Below are 21,356 nucleotides of genomic sequence, written 5' to 3'. Positions count from 1 at the left end.
GGAAACAGGACTTATTTTACAGCATGGTAAAAACACAACATTGTAGAAGAGAGCCCTTAATAGCCACCATATGAGTAAATATGGCAGGCCATTAAAGGGTAAGTAGTATTCTTAGGAACATGATTTTTTTTTATTTTTTTTTTATATGGAAAAGTTCTGAACTATGTGCTTTTTTCCACAGGTTGTTCTAGCAAAACATGTATATGAGCAAGTTCTGCAGACTCTTGATAACCTGATATACAACGAAGATCTGAACAAACCTCCTCAAAGCTCTGCCAGTCCATCCAGTCCTGTGACACCAGAAAAGCTCCTTAGCAAAAGTGCAGATGTTTTCAATGACCAGAGAGAGAGACATTTGTTTGATACTCACAGCTTTAGGTCTATGTCCAGTAAATCTGTTTCTACTCATGAGAAAACACCATTTACTCAGATTCAAGCCAATTTTCGTATTTCAGAATTGCAGATTCAGCTCAGCGGTGATCTTACTCTTGGTGCTCAAGGCTTAGTGAGTTTGAAGTTTCAAGACTTTGACATTGAGTTTAATAAAGATCACCCGCACACACTAGCTATACAGATTGCACTGCGTTCACTCCTCATGGAAGATCTGCTTGAGAAGAACCCAGATTCAAAGTACAAGAACCTCATGGTATCAAGGGGAGCACCTAAAGCGTCAAGCTTAGGCCATAAAGAGTATCTGTCACAGTCATGTCCATTAGTGTCTCACGTGGAATATCCAGACATGCCAAGATCCTTACCTTCTCACATGGAAGAGGCACCAAATGTCTTCCAGTTATACCAGAGACCAACGTGTACTTCTCGCAAGAAACCAAGCGAAGAAATTGATGATGAGTATCCATTGACTCCACCACCTTCTCCTACAGCTGAGAGATCAAAGACACCTTACACAAAGGATGGTTTTGATGAGTCCTTGGTTCATATAAATGTTTTCTTGGTGGATAGAAAGCATCCAGAGTTCTCTTCTAAGTACAAACGCATCAATCGAAGTGTGAATGTGGATTTTAACTGCCTGGACGTACTGGTCACACTGCAGACGTGGGTGGTGATATTAGACTTTTTTGGAATTGGGTCAACAGCCGACAACCATGCTTTTAAATCTGAACCCACGGATATGAGACAGTCGGTGAGATCAGAGGCGAGCACAACCAGCAGTGCGTCTGTCGAAGAACACACAAACACAAAGATGGATCTCAAGGTATAAGAAGGGGATCGAGTTATGAAATTGCAACCAAGTGCCTAATGCCAGTGATAATGTCCTATACACGATGGAAACGTACTAATTACCATTACTCATTTTTTGTCATTATAGGTTCACTCACTTTCACTAGTGCTAAAGAAGACCTCTAGTGAACTGGCGAAAGCAAGTGTGTCGAAGCTAACTGCCCACCTCGAGAATGTCGGTAAGTGTGGAGGAGAGGGTGCCTGGCGCCTGCTTTCCTGCACTTGAATTGTTAACAAGGATACGTTGCCACTCCTGGCATGTCTGTTGTAGTAAATGCTTGTGTAGTTGCCATGAAATAACAGTTCTGAAGCACTTTTTTGAGAATTCTAATTTGTGCCATTCCTCTGTAATTCCTTCTGGAAATGTAAAAAAAAAAAAATGACCACTGAGTGTTACCGTTTGGATGTGCCCTTAGCGTGCTGCAAAAAACTTCATCTAAAAACATACCTGCGTTTATGATGCATTTTCATCCTGCAAAGGGACAACATACTGCAGGCTTAAATTGCCTTAAAGGGGTTGTCTCATTACACAAGTGGTGGCTGGAGAACACCGGTCCGGCCACCACCAAGCGCTCTCCCCATAGAAGTGAATGGTAGCTCACCGTGCATGACCGTCCACAGCTCCCATTCACTTCTATGGGCATCACGGAAATGGCTCGGCTATTTTCGGCGGCCCAATAGAAAATGAATAAAGGGTGGCTGCGCAGTGCGCTCTCCACCACTTTTGGGGCTCCATTCTCAATATAGGTGCGGGTCCCAGCGCTGGGAGCCGCAACTATAAGACAATGGGGGCATACCCTAGCGATCTCCCATAACAGTGTCCTCCACAGATCCCCCATAACAGTGTCCTCCGCAGATCCCCCATAACGGTGTCCTCCGCAGATCCCCCATAACGGCGTCCTCCGCAGATCCCCCGCATAACAGTGTCCTCCGCAGATCCCCCATAACAGTGTCCTCCACAGATCCCCCATAACAGTGTCCTCCACAGATCCCCCATAACAGTGTCCTCCGCAGATCCCCCATAACGGTGTCCTCCGCAGATCCCCCATAACAGCGCCCTCCGCAGATCCCCCGCATAACAGCGCCCTCCGCAGATCCCCCGCATAACAGCGCCCTCCGCAGATCCCCCGCATAACAGCCCCCTCCGCAGATCCCCCGCATAACAGCGCCCTCCGCAGATCCCCCGCATAACAGCCCCCTCCGCAGATCCCCCGCATAACAGCGCCCTCCGCAGATCCCCCGCATAACAGCGCCCTCCGCAGATCCCCCGCATAACAGCGCCCTCCGCAGATCCCCCGCATAACAGCGCCCTCCGCAGATCCCCCGCATAACAGCGCCCTCCGCAGATCCCCCGCATAACAGCGCCCTCCGCAGATCCCCCGCATAACAGCGCCCTCCGCAGATCCCCCGCATAACAGCGCCCTCCGCAGATCCCCCGCATAACAGCGCCCTCCGCAGATCCCCCGCATAACAGCGCCCTCCGCAGATCCCCCGCATACCAGCGCCCTCCGCAGATCCCCCGCATACCAGCGCCCTCCGCAGATCCCCCGCATAACATCGCCCTCCGCAGATCCCCCGCATAACAGCGCCCTCCGCAGATCCCCCGCATAACAGCGCCCTCCGCAGATCCCCCGCATAACAGCGCCCTCCGCAGATCCCCCGCATAACAGCGCCCTCCGCAGATCCCCCGCATAACAGCGCCCTCCGCAGATCCCCCGCATAACAGCGCCCTCCGCAGATCCCCCGCATAACAGCGCCCTCCGCAGATCCCCCGCATAACAGCGCCCTCCGCAGATCCCCCGCATAACAGCGCCCTCCGCAGATCCCCCGCATAACAGCGCCCTCCGCAGATCCCCCGCATAACAGCGCCCTCCGCAGATCCCCTGCATAACAGCGCCCTCCGCAGATCCCCCGCATAACAGCGCCCTCCGCAGATCCCCCGCATAACAGCGCCCTCCGCAGATCCCCCGCATAACAGCGCCCTCCGCAGATCCCCCGCATAACAGCGCCCTCCGCAGATCCCCCGCAAATCCAAGCAAATAGACCTCTAGCACAATTCCCTTAAAATATCGCATCGCATATCGTTATCGCAATTTTTAGGGCCCTAATCGCAATCGCACAAAATTCCCATATCGTGCAGCCCTACTGTACACAGTAAGCTAGCGAGAACAGAGCACAGGTGGAGTATACCATGACTGCCTGCAGGATCAGAGTACACACTGTTTGTAGATCGTTTTCATAGAGATAAATGTCTGTAAAGGAGCTGTATACACAGAATAGTGGAATGTATATGGTTACCAGCGACCTCCCTGTCCAGCTGCTTCCATAGACACATAGCTGTGGTTCACCTGGTTAAACTTCTTTTTCTACTGTTGATCTGAGGCTCCGTTTCCGAGTTGGTATTATTTCTTCATATGCAAATTAGACCATTGATGCAATTAGGGCATCTCCGTTGCTCTTGTTGCACCCAAGCTCTGCTCATTTCTGTGGTCAGTCCTTCCCTCACTACTTTGCCACTTACTGAACTTGTCAATCAAAGCAGCCAGGGAGGGGCTGGCCACAGAAGGGAGAGGAGTTTGGCTGTAACAAGAGCAAAGGTGACACCCTCATTGCACCAAAGGCCTGCTTTGCATATTAAGAAAAAGTATCGTAACTCAGGAACAGAGCCTTTGACCAACAAAAGTAAAAACATTGTTTTGATCAGGTGTCCATGAAAACAGTTCATTAGGGAGGCCGCTGGTGACAGATTCCCGTTAATCCGAAACTTTTCCAAAGTCCCTTCATTTTGTACTTTAGAAGCAAGGACATAAGTAACATTGTGTGAGATTCCGTAAAGTGGTCTGCTATAATTTGATGGTTAGGAAGTGCATTATAAAGGCGATCTAAAAGGGGAACAATATTTGATTGCAAAATGTTATAGCATTGTACTGGGAAGCCATCGGGACTGGGGCCTTGCCGTTATGGGAGGCATCGAGAGCATGATGGACCTCATCCTCGGTGATCTTCACCTCCAGTAATGCTTTGTGCTCGTCTGAAAGACCAGGGAGATCGATATAATAAAAGAGGTTTCTGAAGCGCACATATGCCTTTGGTTTACATAGTGGTGAAAGCATTTCTCCGTTATTAACAATCGATTCTTTCTTCTGTTTCTTACCGCAGAGGGAGATTTAGCCTTGCAGGGGAGCATTGGCAGTCTGTCGCTGAGTGACCTGACTGTACATGGCGAGTTGTACGCCGAGCGCTTCACAACTAGCGGAGATGAGGCATTGATCTTCCACATTTTCAAGTATGATTTTTCTTTCTGTTGATATCCAATTTCCAATGGGTATTTGAACTGACCTGTGAGCATTATTTTTGCAAGCGGCTTGGTCATTGAATGTGTATTGAAATCTTTCTGTAGATATGGCTCTCCTGATCCCAAACTGAAGAGAGAGTACGACGTGCGCGTGGGCCTGAGGATGGCCTCCGTGCAGTACGTACACACTCAGCGCTTCCAGTCTGAAGTGGTTTCCTTTATCCAACACTTCACACAATTGCAAGATGTCCTCGGCCGGCAGAGGGCGGCGAACCAAGGCCAAACTGTAAGTGGAGAAAGTCTGAATAATCCTATAGTGAGTAATGAGAGAATCTTCCTACTCATCCAATGACTTCTTTGTGTTTAAGGTAAGAGACCAGGCGCAGAGGGCCTCTCGTATCTTGCTGGATATCGAAGCTGGAGCCCCTGTGCTTCTCATTCCAGAGAGCTCACGATCTAAGAACTTAATTGTTGCCAACCTTGGGAAACTCAAAGTTAAGAACCGTTTTCTGTTTTCAGGAGCTTCAGGCACGTTCTGCTTAAAAGATAAGGTAATGAAAGTTATAATGTATTATATATACTGCTTCCATCAAATGCATCAGAGGTCCGCTATACATCATGTCGCCCACTATCACTTGTGTAGTTACAAGGAGCCTCCATTTTATAAACCAGATAATGTGAAGAACAGGGTCCCAAGTGAGGAACTACCTGTCTGATGTCCATGGGCCCTATTTACTTATGAATAGACGGCTCAGATGTATAGTGATTGATCCTTCCTTTGCTTATAGTTCTTGCTTACTGGTTCCTAGTAATATAGTAACTAGCTGGAGATAGTGCCGTGTGTACCCACAGAAAGACCTATTTGCTGTTAGAACCTTAAATGGGTTCTTAAAACATCTTTTACAGTGATGGGATATCACTAGAATATGCCGTCACTTAATGATCCGACCACCTCCAGTCCTGAGAATGAAGGGGGGACAGAGTTAATTTGCCTCCTTTTCACTTTTTTTTTGCTGGACATTGGTGACCCATCCACCCTTGCTGAGAACTTCAGTGCAGCCCCATTCATGTGAATGAGACCAACTACAGTTCGCTGCACAGCCAGATGGCTCGAAGCCCAGTCAGAGGTCGCACTACATTTACTTTCTACTCGTAGCATTTTTGAGGAGTATTTTCAGCCAAGGAGGAGTACACAATAAAGTGCTGTTTAGGTATTTTTTTTCTTTCTGTAATATAATTTTTTCTGTCGATGTAGCAGTATGAGGGCTTGTGTTTTGTGGAGCACAGTCTAATAGACGTACAGTCGTGTCAGGCCTAGGGGCCTTTATTAAGCCCCTGGCTGCCATGGCCAATGGTTAGAGAAGGAGCCCCCTCCCTCTGACTGCTTAGATACCGCCCCTGCTATTGACTTCAGCATCTAGGGTGTTGAAGGAGTTTTCCAAGATTCCTATTACTGATGACCTATTCTCTGGATCGGTGGTTGTCTGACACCCGGGACCCCCTCTGATCAGCTGTTTGAGAAGGCTGCGGCACTCCTTTGAGCGTTGCGGCCTTCTCTCTGCTTTTCCTAGGCCGAGCGACAACACATTTATTAATCACATGGCCTAGGAGCAGCTCACCCCCATTCAAGTGAATGTCTCTGAGCTGCAATACTAAGCACTGCCACTATACAATGTATTGTGTTGTGCTTGGTAAGCGCCGCTGCCTTCTCAAACAGTTGATCGGCGGGGGTCCCAACTGTCGGATCTCCACCAATCAGTATAAAAATCTCAGAAAACCCTTTTAAGCGCCAGCATCAGAGTTATCTCCGATGTCAGCAGTTACAGCAGAAACTTTAGTCAGTGCTGAGCTCTCGCGGTTATCCAGTCTCTATTGTCAGTGGCAGTGTTATTGGTGCGGGCAGCAGAGAATGAACAGACCTCACAGGCTGCGCTGCGCTCTGGTGCAAAGAAAGTCTCTTGCATAGAAATATGCATGAGACCGTAAAACTGCCTGTACAAGAGTCTATGACGCTTGCACAGACCGTTATTATGACCTCTGAGCGCAGTTGTGTATGGGAAAATCAGAAGTGCATGCCCCAGCAGCTCTGTGTCCCCTCTCACTTTTATATCTATCGATCATAAAGTGATGGCTATCCTAGCAATACACTATCACTTTAATAAATGAGAATACTCCTTTAACGGCATAGCCCACCAAGCGTGTACAGGTAGGTGCCCCAGAAACAGATCCACCTACTCTACCTCCCGACTTTCATAAAGTGACCCTACGGGGGAGCTGGTAAAGAGCCTAATGAGTATTAACACATTAAACATCATTTATAACTGGAGATTAACTTTCAAAAGAAGGTACATTTTTCATAAGCAGCTCTTTTACAGTGAACTGTATTTGCTAAAATAGTGCCATAATTACTTCCCATAGTCTGCAGAGGACCCTGGCACCAAGTTTTCAGTCCCTCTGTAACACCAGCACAGGGGAAATGAATGATTACATTGTGGCATTTGGGATAAATGGGCTAGTAGTAGTGCATGGACTGCTAGGTCCTCTTGATTGAGAGCTGTCTTTTGAAGCTGTTCTCTGCTCTGTCTAATAGGCAGAGGTCTGAACATGGGACCATTTTCCACTAAAGTGGGTGTCCGAAAGTGACTAATTTCCAGGTGGCCGGACACAGTGTGAAATAAAAAAATTAAAAAACAAAATAAAACACATATTTAAAATAGCACTGAACTACTGTCTGTGCTGCTTCTGGTCCCTGCTGGACTGGACATGTGGCGTCCCGTCAACATACAGGTCACTGCTGAGGGCCAATCGGTGACCTCAGCAGTGATGTGTCAGGAATGGCCATTAACTAGCCCTCAGTGGTGATGTACATGTGGTGGAGGCAGAACTCAGCACTGGACCCAAAACCCCTTTGCCAAATTTACATTATGCCCTCCACCTGGAAATGGGTTTTCACTCACACATCCCCTCTGAAGGGCATCTGTCAGCAGATTTGTACCTATGACACTGGCTGACCTGTTACATTTGCACTTGGCAGCTGAAGGCATCTGTGTTGGTCCCATGTTCATACAGTATGTGCCCGCATTGCTGAGAAAAATGAAGTTTTAATATATGCAAATAATCCTCTAGGAGCAACGGGGACGTGGCCGTTACATCTAGAGGCTCTGCTCTCTCTGCAACTGGCGCGCACTCTGCACTTTGATTGCCAGGCAGTGAAAACGTCATCACACCTGGTCCTGTCAAAAGTGCAGAGGGAGTGGCAGTTGCAGTGAGAGCAGAGCCTCTAGGTGTAACGGCCACTCCCCCATTGCTCTTAGAGGCTCATTTGCATATATTAAAAAGTCCGTATCGCCGCTATATGGGCACATATGAACATGGGACCTACACAGATGCCTTCAGCTGCCAGGCGCACATGTAACAGGTCAGCCAGTGTCATAGGTACAAATCTGCTGACCGATGCCCTTTAACTTGGAATCCCCTAATGAGATGCAGGTTATTGTGCTCACTGTGTGCGCTGTAATCCTTGTGTCAGCACATGTGTCACAGCTGTTATGTCTACTTTAGGAATGTAAGGACTTTTCTAACTTTTATTTGTTCTAAAGGACTTAATTTTACACAGATCTTCATACAAGGATCCTGTGTTATTAAAGGTAGAGCGTCCATGGAAAGAGCCTGAGATTTGTCTTTCTAAACCTTATGGAATTCTGATGGATTATGCACTGAAAGTGTTCCCACTGTAGCCCGATTTACTAATACTGTCTGTTTTCTAGACAGTTCCGTCTTAGATTAGACAGTCTAAACATGCAGCAGCTTCGCCATAGTGGCTGATGCTGGATGATGAATCTGTCACACCTGTTTTTTGCTGCCTGTTACTTGACTTAATTTACACCAAAATTTTGCTAGAACGTTTTTGAGCAAAATTCTGATGTAAAGAAAGTCAACTAATAGGTGATATAAAGTTAATCTAGCCACACCCCTTCCCCAAACACTAAATAAATGTGATTTAGGCCTCATGCACACGACCGTTGTTGTGTTCCGTTCCGCAAAATGGGGTTCCGTTGTTCCGTGATCAGTTTCCGTGTGTCTTCCTATATTTTTGGAGGATCACCAGACATGAAGGAAAGTAAAAAAAAAGTCATGCAAATGATAGGAAAAAAACGGACGCGGATGACAATCTTGTGTGCCTCCGCGTGACTTGAATGGGTACGCAAACCGTTTTCCGTGAAAAATATAGGACAGGTTATATTTTTTTGACGGACTGGAACCACGGATCATGGACACGGATGACAAACGGTGCATTAGCCGAGTTTTCAACGGACCCATTGAAAGTCAATGGGTCCACAGAAAATCACGAAAAATGGAACAACGGACACGGAATAAAACAACGGTCGTGTGCATGAGGCCTTAGCATTTCCATTAGTAAATCTAATCCACTGTGCTCATGAACCGTGCCTGCATTTTCACCGTTAACATTGCCACATAATGGCGCTATTCCTTTACCAGCGGTCTGCACTATTCTAGCACCTCCTTAGTAAGGTACTTGGGGTGAGCTTGTGTTCCTGCATGGTAGCCATTGTGAAGAAGCAGAGCTTCAGTGCAAAGCATTGCCTGGACAAATCTGAAGCCTCTATTAACACAGGAGGTGTGTTTCAGGCTACCCAGACGATTGCAGTATTTTGCAGTCACCGATCGTAGCTGTGCTCTAAATGAATAGCCGTTTATCACTACTACAAGGTCTGTGGCTTCAGGTGATGTGAATTATTAAAGAGGACCTTTCATGGTATTGTATTAATTGAGATAAATACCTTTACTTGCGGGGTACCCCCCCCCCCCAGCTGATGCTGCCACCCTGCCTGATTTTTTTAAAATATCGCTCTTGTGCCCCGCTGTGCCTCCCCGCAGTTTTCTCGCTCAGTATTTTTCTCCCTGGAGGTGACGCTCTCCGCTGTGATTGGATCGCGGCACAGCCCGGGAGAAGGAGACGCCCATTGAGAAACCCTGGCGTCTCCTCCTCCCTGTACCGATGCTCAGTATTAGCATACTGAGCGGGAAAACTGCAGGGGGGGGGGGCGCAGGAGCAATATTTAAAAAGATCAGGCAGGGTGGCAGCATCAGCGGGGGGTACCCCGCAAGTAAAGGTATTTGTCTCAATTAATACAAAACCATGCAAGTTCTCTTTAAATACTTGATAAACGACACTAACATTTGAATGAATACTAATTGAAACTGCAAAATGGAACATGTTTTAGGATGTAATCCAAGAATTCCCATAAGTGCAGTTTTTTCCAGCACTCTTCTGCGCTTTCTTCTGATATGTGGTGCTGTTGCTAAAACCTTTTCTGTTTGTGCTGTATATTTATATAATATTCTTAGCTGAGCAGCTGACGTCCTGCCTTCCATATTTCAGTTTTTGGGCACAGCAGACTTCTGCTTGTACTCTAAAAGTTGAGCTGCAGTGTAAACCATGGGGAGTGGGTGAAAGTATATGATAGTATTGTGATACCAGTACTCCAGTGGTCTCCAACCTGTGGTCCTGCTGGTGCAAAACATCTTTCAGCACGTGTGTCAGAGCATGCTGGGAGTTGCAGTTTTGCTATGGCTATAGACACTAGGGAAGATGGAGTCACTGGGCATTGATCTGCTGAAACTTTACGGATCTAAAGTAGCAGCAAAGAGAAGGAAGACTGAAGAGAAGAAATGGCAGTTCTTCTGGGCTTGTGATATTTTCTCTGCCTCTGATGTTCCATTGTGTGCGATGCATGGGTTTCCGTTATTATACTGCATGCTTTTGATGGTGTTTATACTGGTTGTTGTGTTGTACTATGTAGTGACAGCTAGGCCGAGTATTTTACTGTCATCAGATGCTGGAGTGATTTGGGTTTCTTGCCTTCACCTATAATTACTAAAATACACCTATTGGTCAAAAAAATTGGTTTTATTATGGATAATTCTCAATCTGCGTCATCTTTATTAAAGTGTGATTGTACGTTTCTTTAAAACTGAACGGAATGAAAGCCTTTACAACAGATCTAGACTCATTGAAAAAAAAAATAATAATAATAATAATAATACCGCACCCAGATAAAAGTGTTGGATTGCTCGAAAACTCAACATGCAGTTATGTCTCAGACAGATATTTAAGGTGTAGTATGATTAGACACTGGGTGTTGCCACAAGGGGGCGTAAAAGTGCTTCCCCCGCTGCCCTATAAAAAGTGTTTCAGAGGCTACTTCTGGGTAGTGTACCTCTTGGTGTGAGATTGTCTTCGAGTATGTCGTAGAAGCATGTCTAGTAGTCAACATTGTGCCCAGTTGACAGATTTAGATATGGGCACATCATTGGACTGAGAGAAGCAGTTTTAATGAATTGCCCACCATCTAGGCCAGTAATGGCTAACCTCTGGCACTCCAGCTGTGAGGAAACTACAACTCCCAGCATTCTCCATTCAGTTCTATGGAGTTCAGAGAACATGCAAGCAAGGGGGCATCTTGGGAGTCGTAATTTTATCACAGCTGGAGTGCCGGAGGTTAGCTATCACAGATCTACGCCATTCTGACCCAGCTGTTAGGAGCTTTTGGGAGCAGTTGTTACGTGAGGGCACGCACACATGACAAACAGGATTGAGACGGCCCAGACAGATCACCAGTAGAGAGGTTCATTGGATCCACCGACAAGCATGAGTGGCTCCAACAGATTCATTGTCCACCATCCAGGACCAGGTGGAATCTTTACTACACATTGTATCTGTCTGGACCATTTCCAGGTGCTTAGCAAAAGGAAATTTGGTGTCATGATGCCCAATACATGTCCTGCCGTTGACAGCCAGCCACGATGCCTTCATTTGCAGTGGTGTCGTAAACGAGAAATCTGGACTGGAACTGTATCATCTTTAGCAATCAATCCGTCAACACTGTATGCCTCCATGCCCAACCATATCTCATCTTGTGTCCAGGCTAGAGGAGGCCCAACAGGGGACAGTTTCCCCAATTATTTATTTATTTATTGAATGCACTTATATAGCGCTACTATATTCCGCAGCGCTTTACAGACATTAACATCACACTGTAATCACTTAAATATAATATCATTACATTCACACAGTTTCATTTCATTTTAACAACTCTTTCTTGGTGTGGTATTTTTATATCAATAGGGGTACAGTATTTAGGAAGCAAAAATATCGGTCTTAGGCTACTTTCACACTCGCGTTTTGTGCGGATCCGTCATGGACGGATCCGTTCAGATAATGCAACCATCTGCATCCGTTCAGAACGGATCCGTTTTTATTATCTTTAACATAGCCAAGACGGATCCATCTTTAACACCATTGAAAGTCAATGGAGGACGGATCCGTTTTCTATTGTGCCAGATTGAGTCAGTGAAAACGGATCCGTCCCCATTGACTTACATTGTGTGTCAGGACGGATCCGTTTGGCTCAGTTTCATCAGACGGACACCAAAACGCTGCACGCAGCGTCCGCCTCCAGAGCGGAATGGAGACTGAACGGAGGCATTCTGAGCGGATCCTTTTCCATTCAGAATGCATTAGTATGCAAACTGATCCGTTTTGGACGTCTGGTGAGAGCCCTGAACGGATCTCACAAACGGAAAGCCAAAATGTCAGTGTGAAAGTGGACTTAAAAGGGCTGTTCACCCTTGGGGACCTCTTGTACAAACCCCCCAGCATGGTCTGCCGTGCAATGGGAATCGCACTTACCTGATCCTGGCTCCGTCGTCTCTGCATCTGGCTTGATGTGGGTCATGTGATGTTGACCCTGGGAGACCCGAGATGTGCAGAGCTGGCAGGACAGGGATTGAGCTGGAACCCTGTGGCCAGAATCAGGTAGGTACGATTACCACTGCAGGTCCAGCCACACTGGAGAGTTTGTAGAAAAAGTCACCAGGATCAGGTAAGTATGATTCTCATTGGATGGCAGGCCATGCTGGGGGGTTTGTACAAGAGGTCCCCAAGAGTGAACAACCCCTTTAAAAGGGTAGTCCTAACTTGCTTATATTTATAATATAATAATGGGATATGCCATAAAAGCATAAAAGGTGCAGATCTCGCATCAGGGTCAGATACCTCTCCTGAGAATGGAGGGCTCAAACCTGTCGTGCAGCTGCCGTGAAACAAGAGGTGGTCACACATGAACAATTCTCATCATTCACTTCTATGAGTATTCCAGAAATAGCTGAACATGCTGTTTTCAGAATTCCTATGGAAGTGAATGGAGAGCCCCATATGCGCAGTCACCTCTCCATTGATGGCGACAGACTGAGGTTGCTCTTTATTCATTGCTTTGGGACTAGCGAGCTATTTTCAGAACTCCCATAGCGGTGAATGGAAAGCAAGCCACGCAAAAGCGGCCACCTATCTGTTCAACACTTTGGGACTGTTGGAAATAGCCAAGCCAGTGCTCAGACTGTGGCCCTGCACACACGGCTGCTTTCCCTTCACTTCAGGGGCCCTTTCTGGACAATCTGACATTAATGGCAAATCCTACCAATATGCAGTCAGTGTCCAAGATGGGAATATCCTTTTAATTTTGCATTTTAAATGCTTTGGCCCAATATAAAATGCTAATGAAGATGTACATTGCACTTAAAGGGATTATCCAACCCCAAAATTGCCCGGGCCCCTCACACAGACTGTACTTACCTCGCTCCCTGGCACCCGTGTCTCTTCTGATGCCGGCACGGCCACCGCTGCCTCTCGCTGTTGTGGGTTGCCACGATGATAGGGAGGCTCGTTCCTTATGCGGCCTGCTATTGGCTGCAAGTCGCTGGATGTTTTGATCCGCGCAATGGGGAGATGCTGCGGCAGCCGTGCAGGCATCTGAAGCGACGCCGGAGCTGGGGAGAGAGGTAAGTACATACTGGGGGGGCCGGGCATTTTTGGGGTTGAATGGTTTAAAGAGCATCTGTCAGCATGATCAGCTCTATTAAACCCGGTACCCTCCATGATGATACCTTGTTTATCTCTGTATGAGAAAACAGCATTTTTATTAATATGCGATTAGCTAGTTGGAGCACTGAAGGGCAGGCCTGAGCTCTTAGGCACCGGTTTGTGGTTTAATTGGGTTGATAATGCCGACAGAAGCTCTTTAAAATAACTGTTATACAAAGTAGTATTAGAAATCTTTAGAAATGACCTCCTGGTTGGAAATTCTGTGGCATCAGCCAAACAGTAAAGTTAATTCGTTAATTGTATTTTTCTCTCCTTCAATTAGACCTTGGGTAAATCTTCATCGCCCATTGTTACTCCAGAGCACAAACTGTATTCCAAAAGGAGCGACCTCAGAACAAGTGTCGACAACGAGTCTGTAGAAGGTCTAGTTATGGCTTCAAGCTCAAAGCCTAAGAAGGAAACAAAAACGTCTAGTGCTCCAGAATGTCCCGATGATCCTGGTAAGTGCTGAAACAACATCAAGTTCTTATTGAACCTCCTCGTTAAAAAGGGTGGTTCCTTCTGGAAATCTGTAAGGCCGGCAGTCAGTTGTCATTGCCGTAGGGAGCTTTGGGCAGCTGTTCATTTCGTTTACAAATGCCACTGCAGGATAGAAACATAGAATGTGTCGGCAGATAAGAACCATTTGGCCCATCTAGTCTGCCCAATAAATGTGGTATTACATGATGCACGCTGAAATGAATTAACAGATGTTGGCGCTGACTCCTCCAGAGCGTTGACACTCTGCTCTGGATAAAACGGGATGGTCCCATGTATTACAAGTATATCCAGCCAAGTTTATCCTCAGCACAAATCTCTCCCTGTCCTGTACCTTCATAAACTCTATTCTGCATTTACATACATATTGTAAACTGCATTTACATACCGTAAAAAGAACAATCCAGTGAATTTGCGGGATTTACCATACTGCCACAGTGTGGTGCCACCTGGTGTTCGAAGTGTGTAGCAATGTGCAAATCAGCCTGCTGAGGTATGTGCTGTTGCCTGTTTCTGACCTGCTTGTCAGGGAAGGAGTATGGCAGCATAGTTGAGAAGACTCCTTCTGTAGGGTGAAGTAAGAGGGGACTATATTGTCAGCTACCAGAGGGAGAAGGAGACTGATTCTGTCCAGACTCCAGCAGCATAGGTTAGCATCAGCACCAAGTGCGCACATGGGGCAGATATGATGAAAAAGGTATTTTTGGTATGCAATAAACCCTGCAGATTACTTTAATACAGCTCTTAACAGCCATGTAGGATTTTTTTGTAAAAAAAAAAAAAATCTATATTAATGGGATAACATATATAAGCTTTAAAGGATAACTGTCACACTTAGACCCTAATTTCAATTTTCATATATGTAGTTACTAATAACATGATATTCCAGAATCAGTTACTATTACACTGACTTACCCCATATTTAATAAGATTCAGCCCTTAGCAACCAGTCTGCATAAAACTGCAATCTCACTATTCAGTTAAGATGGCCGCCACTGCCCTCACCCTGAGGCTAATCCCGCCTGCCCTCACTAGCCAGAAACAATCGCCCCCCAAAAGTGTCAGTAACCAGAGCCCTCCCCCCTAAAGGGTTAATCTCCTTCAGCACAAAGGGGTCCTCTTACCACATGTTGCTTTCATTTATACACTGAGCAGATGGCAGATCTCCCTTCCCTGTTGTGCGCTGCTCCAACTCTGCATTCTCCAGCTCTGCTGAGTGAGGGAGAGTCTGCCAAGCGCAGGAACAGGGAAGAAGTGCACACAGCCCAGGCACTGTTATCAGCTGCTGGGGAGGACCTGGCTTTAATCATTTACTTACAGTCCATGGCTGTCAGTAATGTGAGCCTGCACGCAGCCTGCTTCTGCGTCCTCCATCCTTCAACAGATAGACGGACCATGCCTAGCAACCCTATTTTAAGCACAGGTAAAAGTGGGCAGTACAGGGAACAAAAATGTGGAATTAAAGGGTAATTGAATACACAGTGAAAAGTTGAAAGAGGGCCACCAAGGTGATATTAATCACCACAATCCAATACTCCAAAAAAAAAAATATATACGACAGTTATCCTTTAACTGAAAGTAGAGAAACTCTTTAAAAATGTTTTCCAGTCTGTAACACTTATCAGCTGTCCAGTGGATTGGTGATAGATGTTTAGATTGATGGGAGTCCAACCACCTGCATTACTCTCTAGACCAGCGATCAACAACCTACGGTACTGCAGCCGCTGTGAGACCAATCCCAGCATGCAAACATTCTCAGCTGTTCTTCTACTCCTTTAAATGCAAATCGAGTATTCTGGGAGTTGTGTTTTCAGAACACCTGGAGTGCCAGAGGTTGCTGATGGCGGCTGTAGACTGCCTATGAAGCTCCTGTGGAGTTGAATTGAGCTGCTGGACTGCTTCTCCTTCTCACAGAGATTGTGCAGGGCACGGTCTTGTTTAGTGGTGGTGGTTCGAGTGGTCAGACCACTTCTGATCTAAATCAGTCTTTTATCCATAAGATAGGCGATAGATGTTTTCCACTGGAATGCCCTTTTTGATATACTATCATTGGCTGGTATTGTCTCTTTTTTTTGGTTGTAGATGAGCACATCTGCTTGTTAGACTGCATTGTGGTCGACCTTCAGGACATGGACATCTTTGCCGCAGAGAGACATCCTAGAGGTATTGCTGATGGTCTCGAGAAATTACGGTCGGACCTCTTGTTTCCCTCTTATGTTGTCAAGCAGATTGGGGGGAGCCTTCTACTAGAACGATGCCGACTGAAGTTACAACTAGAGAGGAACCTGGATAAGTATGTCTGGATTCAGAGGAGTGAGACACCTGTTGGCGCTCTGTTTTACAAAAGATACAATTTTTTGTTTTATGCTTTCCTCTAGAGAAATGAGCCATTCTGTCCCTGACATGTCAATCCATGGCAGCCTGTCCTCCGTACACTGCTCGCTTGATCTCAGTAAATACAGATTAATCAAGGGACTGCTGGAGAATAATTTAGGAGAACCAGTTGAGGACTTTATGCGGCCGTATGACCTGCAGGATCCAAGGATTCATGTAAGAAGAGGTTCTGTGATGGATGATGGTGTTTTCTACGCTGTGTCATTGCTCTCAGTAATTTGCACACATTGGTGGCATATCGCTAGGAATCACCCTCCATTCACTTCTTTTGGAGTGTGGCTCAACTATTTCAGGAACATCTCTGGGACCCTCAACTATCCTGAGAACGTAGCCTGCAAAGTGATGGAGGGCGCACTGCCGTCCTCCATTAATTTCTATGGGAGTGCCAAAAATAGCCGAGCCAACTTGCTCGGCTATTTCCGTAAGCTCCTTAGAAGTGAATGGAGCAGTGAAAGCATTGGCGTGCTTACCATTCATTTCAATGCGGGCTCCGTTCTAAAGATCTGCACCTATCAGACATTAGTGGCATATCGCTAGGATGTCCAAGATGAGATGACTTCTTTAAAGGGTTATCCAGTAATGGGGCAGCGGTGATAGAACTGCGGACAGGTGGGTGGTGTTTGTTTTTTTATTCATGCGCACCTTATGACCACTGGGGCATGGGCCAGTAAAGCTGTTTTGAAGGGGTTATTCCGCTTTGTAAATCCCTGCTTGTTAGAAGTGTCCATTGAAAATAAGCTAATCGGAAAGTGGAAGCACCAGCGATCCGCTGTAATCTGTGGGGAAATCTGGCAGTAGGTTTTTATTTTTCCTGCCACACCACTACATGGAAATTACCTCTCCAAACCAGTGCAAACTACAGTGCAATGCAAGTATTTACCATTTTGATATACATTTATATAACTGACTGTCAAGACTGTCTTTACATGTGATCCTTATTATTTCTTCTTTTTAACCACAGACTGTCTTAAGTGGGGAGGTTTACACCAGCGTGTCTTTCCTCATTGACATGGTTAATGTCAGCCTTGAACTTCTTGAAGACAAAGCAGAAGATGGAGTAAGCCATTCTCTGGCTCGGTAAGGATGGAAAAAATAAGTCTACATTTAAAGGGATTGTTCAGTGGGTAACATTTATTGCGTGATCTATTGAACATATAATTAATGTTAGGGTTAGATTGGGGGTCTCTGACCCCTATTGATCACTAGAATGGGGACTTCTGCAATGAGGAGGTTTATATGAAGCAGCCTTCACTGAGGAGTCAGGGGAGGGGCGTCTCAGTGATATTTAATATCTCGCTATATAAATGATATCTATCATTGTAATCCTGTCTGTAATGATAAGCAGATAACTGTAAAGTCATCTGTACAGACCAAGAAGTTGGGTCTAATACTAGACTTATAGTATAAATATGCGGCACACAGAATTTTCTTTGCAATTTAAAGGTAATTTTATTTAGTGATTTTCACAATAAGAGGTTAATGATCCAGTTTATAGCAAAATAAATGCTGCGTAACCACTATCCATATATGAGCCGGACGTTTCAGTCCATAGGGACCTTCTTCAGCGGCTTGGAGTTTCTATAGGAAAATAATAGCACATTTATAATGAGGTATCTGAACCCTTTGTGATAAATGGATATATATATACACTCACCTAAAGAATTATTAGGAACACCTGTTCTATTTCTCATTAATGCAATTATCTAGTCAACCAATCACATGGCAGTTGCTTCAATGCATTTAGGGGGGTGCTCCTGGTCAAGACAATCTCCTGAACTCCAAACTGAATGTCAGAATGGGAAAGAAAGGTGATTTAAGCAATTTTGAGCGTGGCATGGTTGTTGGTGCCAGACGGGCCGGTCTGAGTATTTCACAATCTGCTCAGTTACTGAGATTTTCACGCACAACCATTTCTAGGGTTTACAAAGAATGGTGTGAAAAGGGAAAAACATCCAGTATGCGGCAGTCCTGTGGGCAAAAATGCCTTGTGGATGCTAGAGGTTAGAGGAGAATGGGACAACTGATTCAAGCTGATAGCAGATTAACGTTGACTGAAATAACCACTCGTTACAACCGAGGTATGCAGCAAAGCATTTGTGAAGCCACAACACGCACAACCTTGAGGCGGATGGGCTACAACAGCAGAAGACTCCACCGGGTACCACTCAACTCCACTACAAATAGGAAAAAGAGGCTACAATTTGCACGAGCTCACCAAAAATTGGACTCTTGAAGACTGGAAAAATGTTGCCTGGTCTGATGAGTCTCGATTTCTGTTGAGACATTCAAATGGTAGAGTCCGAATTTGGCGTAAACAGAATGAGAACATGTATCTATCCTCTGATGGCTACCTCCAGCAGGATAATGCACCATGTCACAAAGCTCGAATAATTTCAAATTGGTTTCTTGAACATGACAATGAGTTCACTGTACTACAGTCACCAGATCTCAACCCAATAGAGCATCTTTGGGATGTGGTGGAACGGGAGCTTCGTGCCCTGGATGTGCATCCCTCAAATCTCCATCAACTGCAAGATGCGATCCTATCAATATGGGCCAACATTTCTAAAGAATGCTATCAGCACCTTGTTGAATCAATGCCACGTAGAATTAAGGCAGTTCTGAAGGCAAAAGGGGGTCCAACACCGTATTAGTATGGTGTTCCTAATAATTCTTTAGGTAAGTGTATATACACAATTGATTATATACATAGTGAGGATAAAGGCCAATATATAGAGGAAAAGTGGTGGAAAGAGAGAGTATGGGAGGAATCCTATATAATCCTATATATATTGGCCTTTATCCTCATTATGTATATAATCAATTGTGTGTGTATATATATATATATATATATATATATATATCCATTTATCACAAAGGGTTCAGATACCTCATTATAGATGTGCTATTATTTTCCTATAGAAACTCCAAGCCGCTGAAGAAGGTCCCTATGGACCGAAACGTCCGGCTCATACAGTCCTGATCAAAAATTTAAGACCACTTGAAAAATGGCAAAAAAATCATATTTTACATTGTTGGATCTTAACAAGGTTCCAAGTAGAGCTTCAACATGCAACAAGAAGAAAAAAGGAGTGAGACAAAACATTTTCTCGCCCAATTCCTTGGGGGACACAGGAAACCTTGGGTATAGCTCATCTCCATAGGAGGCGTGACACTAAGTGAAAGACTGTTAAGCCCCTCCTCCAGCAGCTATACCCTCAGCCTGGAGCGAGCGACTACCAGTTTTTTGCTTAGTGTCAAGGAGGCAAGACACTCTCTGCACTGCAGAGCTGTCTTTGCTAAAGATTTTTTAATTTTTATTTTTTTATTTTTTTTTTCTATTTTTTTGCTTTTTTTCAACAGGGACAACAGAGTCGCAATAGACCTCTCTGTTTTCCCGGGGTTGAGCTGCGCCAGTGCCGGTTATCCGCACTGCTGCCTCCTCCACAGAAGAAAAGGAGGACCAGGGCAGCCCAGCTCCCCTGCATCCCGCCAGCACAAGGGTCGCCCACCTGCAAGCCCCTCTCCAGCTCCCTGCCACTTCGGTGCCAGTGGCTGAAGGGGCGTCCCTGCTGGATGGACAGAGGGTGAAAACGTCGAATGGTGAGGTGGCTGTGCAGCCGTTCCTACCCTCCCCCCTCCCCCCCCCGTTAGGGCCTGATCCTGCTGTCCCCTCTGCCTGACCTTCATGTCAATTACAATTTACAGCTCTCTTAACTGTGAGTCCTGCGGCTCCTTTGTGTGTGGGGCAAAGCGGAGCGATGCTCGAGGGGGAGGGTTACAGAGCAGTTTACCTCAGGTGCGGCGGCCGTGCGCCGCCTTTCGTTATCAGCTGCTGGATAGCAGGCGCACGTGTACTGCGGCTGTGTTCAACTGCCGGCTGACATTCTGACAAGCGCACGCTCTTGTCCGGCCACCGGTGTGCGTTCGCCTCCGCTTATATGGAGGTGAACGGGGGACATTATTCTGTTGGTTTTTCGGCGGCATGTAATATTTTGAATCGCACGCGCGCGCGAAAAGTTTAATCGGTGGGCAGAGCTTCGTTCCGTTTCCACTGTACATGTTAGGCTTCAGTCAAGGGGCGGACGTCTTTCTTCCCGCTCCTCACTAGCCCCGCCTCCTCTTCGTGCCTGCCTGCTCTCAGGACGGATTACCTCAGGGCTCTGAGGACCGCTGCTGTTGCCGCTGCTGTGCCGTCTGCTCCCACTGTGACCTGGTAGGACTGTTGACCCCTTCTAGCACTGCAGCCCTCTGGCCTGGACGTTTTGTATATTACTTCCAGCCAACATGTCTGACCCCTCAGTGCCTGCTGGTCCTTGGTATCATACCTGCACCGCATGTAAGGCACCCCTTCCTCAAGGGCAGCCTGACCCGCATTGCTCGGCTTGCAAAGCCCCATTACAGGGTCCGCCATCTGCTGTGTCACCCCCTGGCCTCTTGGATCCCCCTGACTGGGCTAGATCCCTTTCCCAGGCTGTGGTCAGTCTCACTAATGTTGTGGGCCGCCTTGCAGATGCATTGCCCTTACCGCAGCCGGATAATTCCCCTGCTGGGCCCTCCGGGTCCACTACCTTAGCTGACCCGTCTGAGTCTCTCTCTCCAGGCGACACCTCCAGAGCCCGTCAACCCCAGAAGCGGTCCAGGGCGGAGCACCTATCATCCTCGGATGCTTCGGTATCACCCCCAAGGGTGCGCCCTCAGTCGGGTCCTTCCTCATTACAGGATATGCCCTCTGAAGGGGAACTAGCCGATTCTGATTAGGATATGGACTCGGCCTTGCCTTCAAAGCTGGCTTCTGCCGTGGGCCATCTTATTAACAATATCCGTGATACCTTTAAGATTCACGATGACCCTCCTAATTCTGAAAAGACCAGTGTTTCCTTTTTTCGCCAAAAACAGGCGTCTGCGGTTTTTCCCCTCCACGCTGACTTCTCGTCGGTGGTTTCTAAGGCCTGGGCCCGTCCTGATGCCCGTTTTACCCCGCCT

General features: G+C 46.4%; 1 protein-coding gene across 2 annotated transcripts in view; it reads left to right on the top strand.

Annotated features, from left to right (window-relative positions):
* VPS13D (vacuolar protein sorting 13 homolog D) overlaps positions 1-21,356 on the top strand; it is a 351,123-nt gene that overhangs the window by 99,758 nt on the left and 230,009 nt on the right. For both annotated transcript variants that reach the window (XM_040429067.1, XM_040429073.1), the window contains exons 21-29: positions 182-1,213; positions 1,328-1,418; positions 4,399-4,525; positions 4,640-4,820; positions 4,903-5,085; positions 13,762-13,939; positions 16,059-16,269; positions 16,355-16,526; positions 17,332-17,447. In XM_040429067.1, the coding sequence (XP_040285001.1) occupies positions 182-1,213; positions 1,328-1,418; positions 4,399-4,525; positions 4,640-4,820; positions 4,903-5,085; positions 13,762-13,939; positions 16,059-16,269; positions 16,355-16,526; positions 17,332-17,447 (2,291 nt within the window). The remainder of the gene's footprint in view (positions 1-181; positions 1,214-1,327; positions 1,419-4,398; positions 4,526-4,639; positions 4,821-4,902; positions 5,086-13,761; positions 13,940-16,058; positions 16,270-16,354; positions 16,527-17,331; positions 17,448-21,356) is intronic.

Source organism: Bufo bufo, chromosome 1, assembly GCF_905171765.1.
Source record: "Bufo bufo chromosome 1, aBufBuf1.1, whole genome shotgun sequence".
NCBI lineage: Eukaryota > Metazoa > Chordata > Amphibia > Anura > Bufonidae > Bufo > Bufo bufo.
This window is presented reverse-complemented; position numbering and strand designations above follow the sequence as displayed.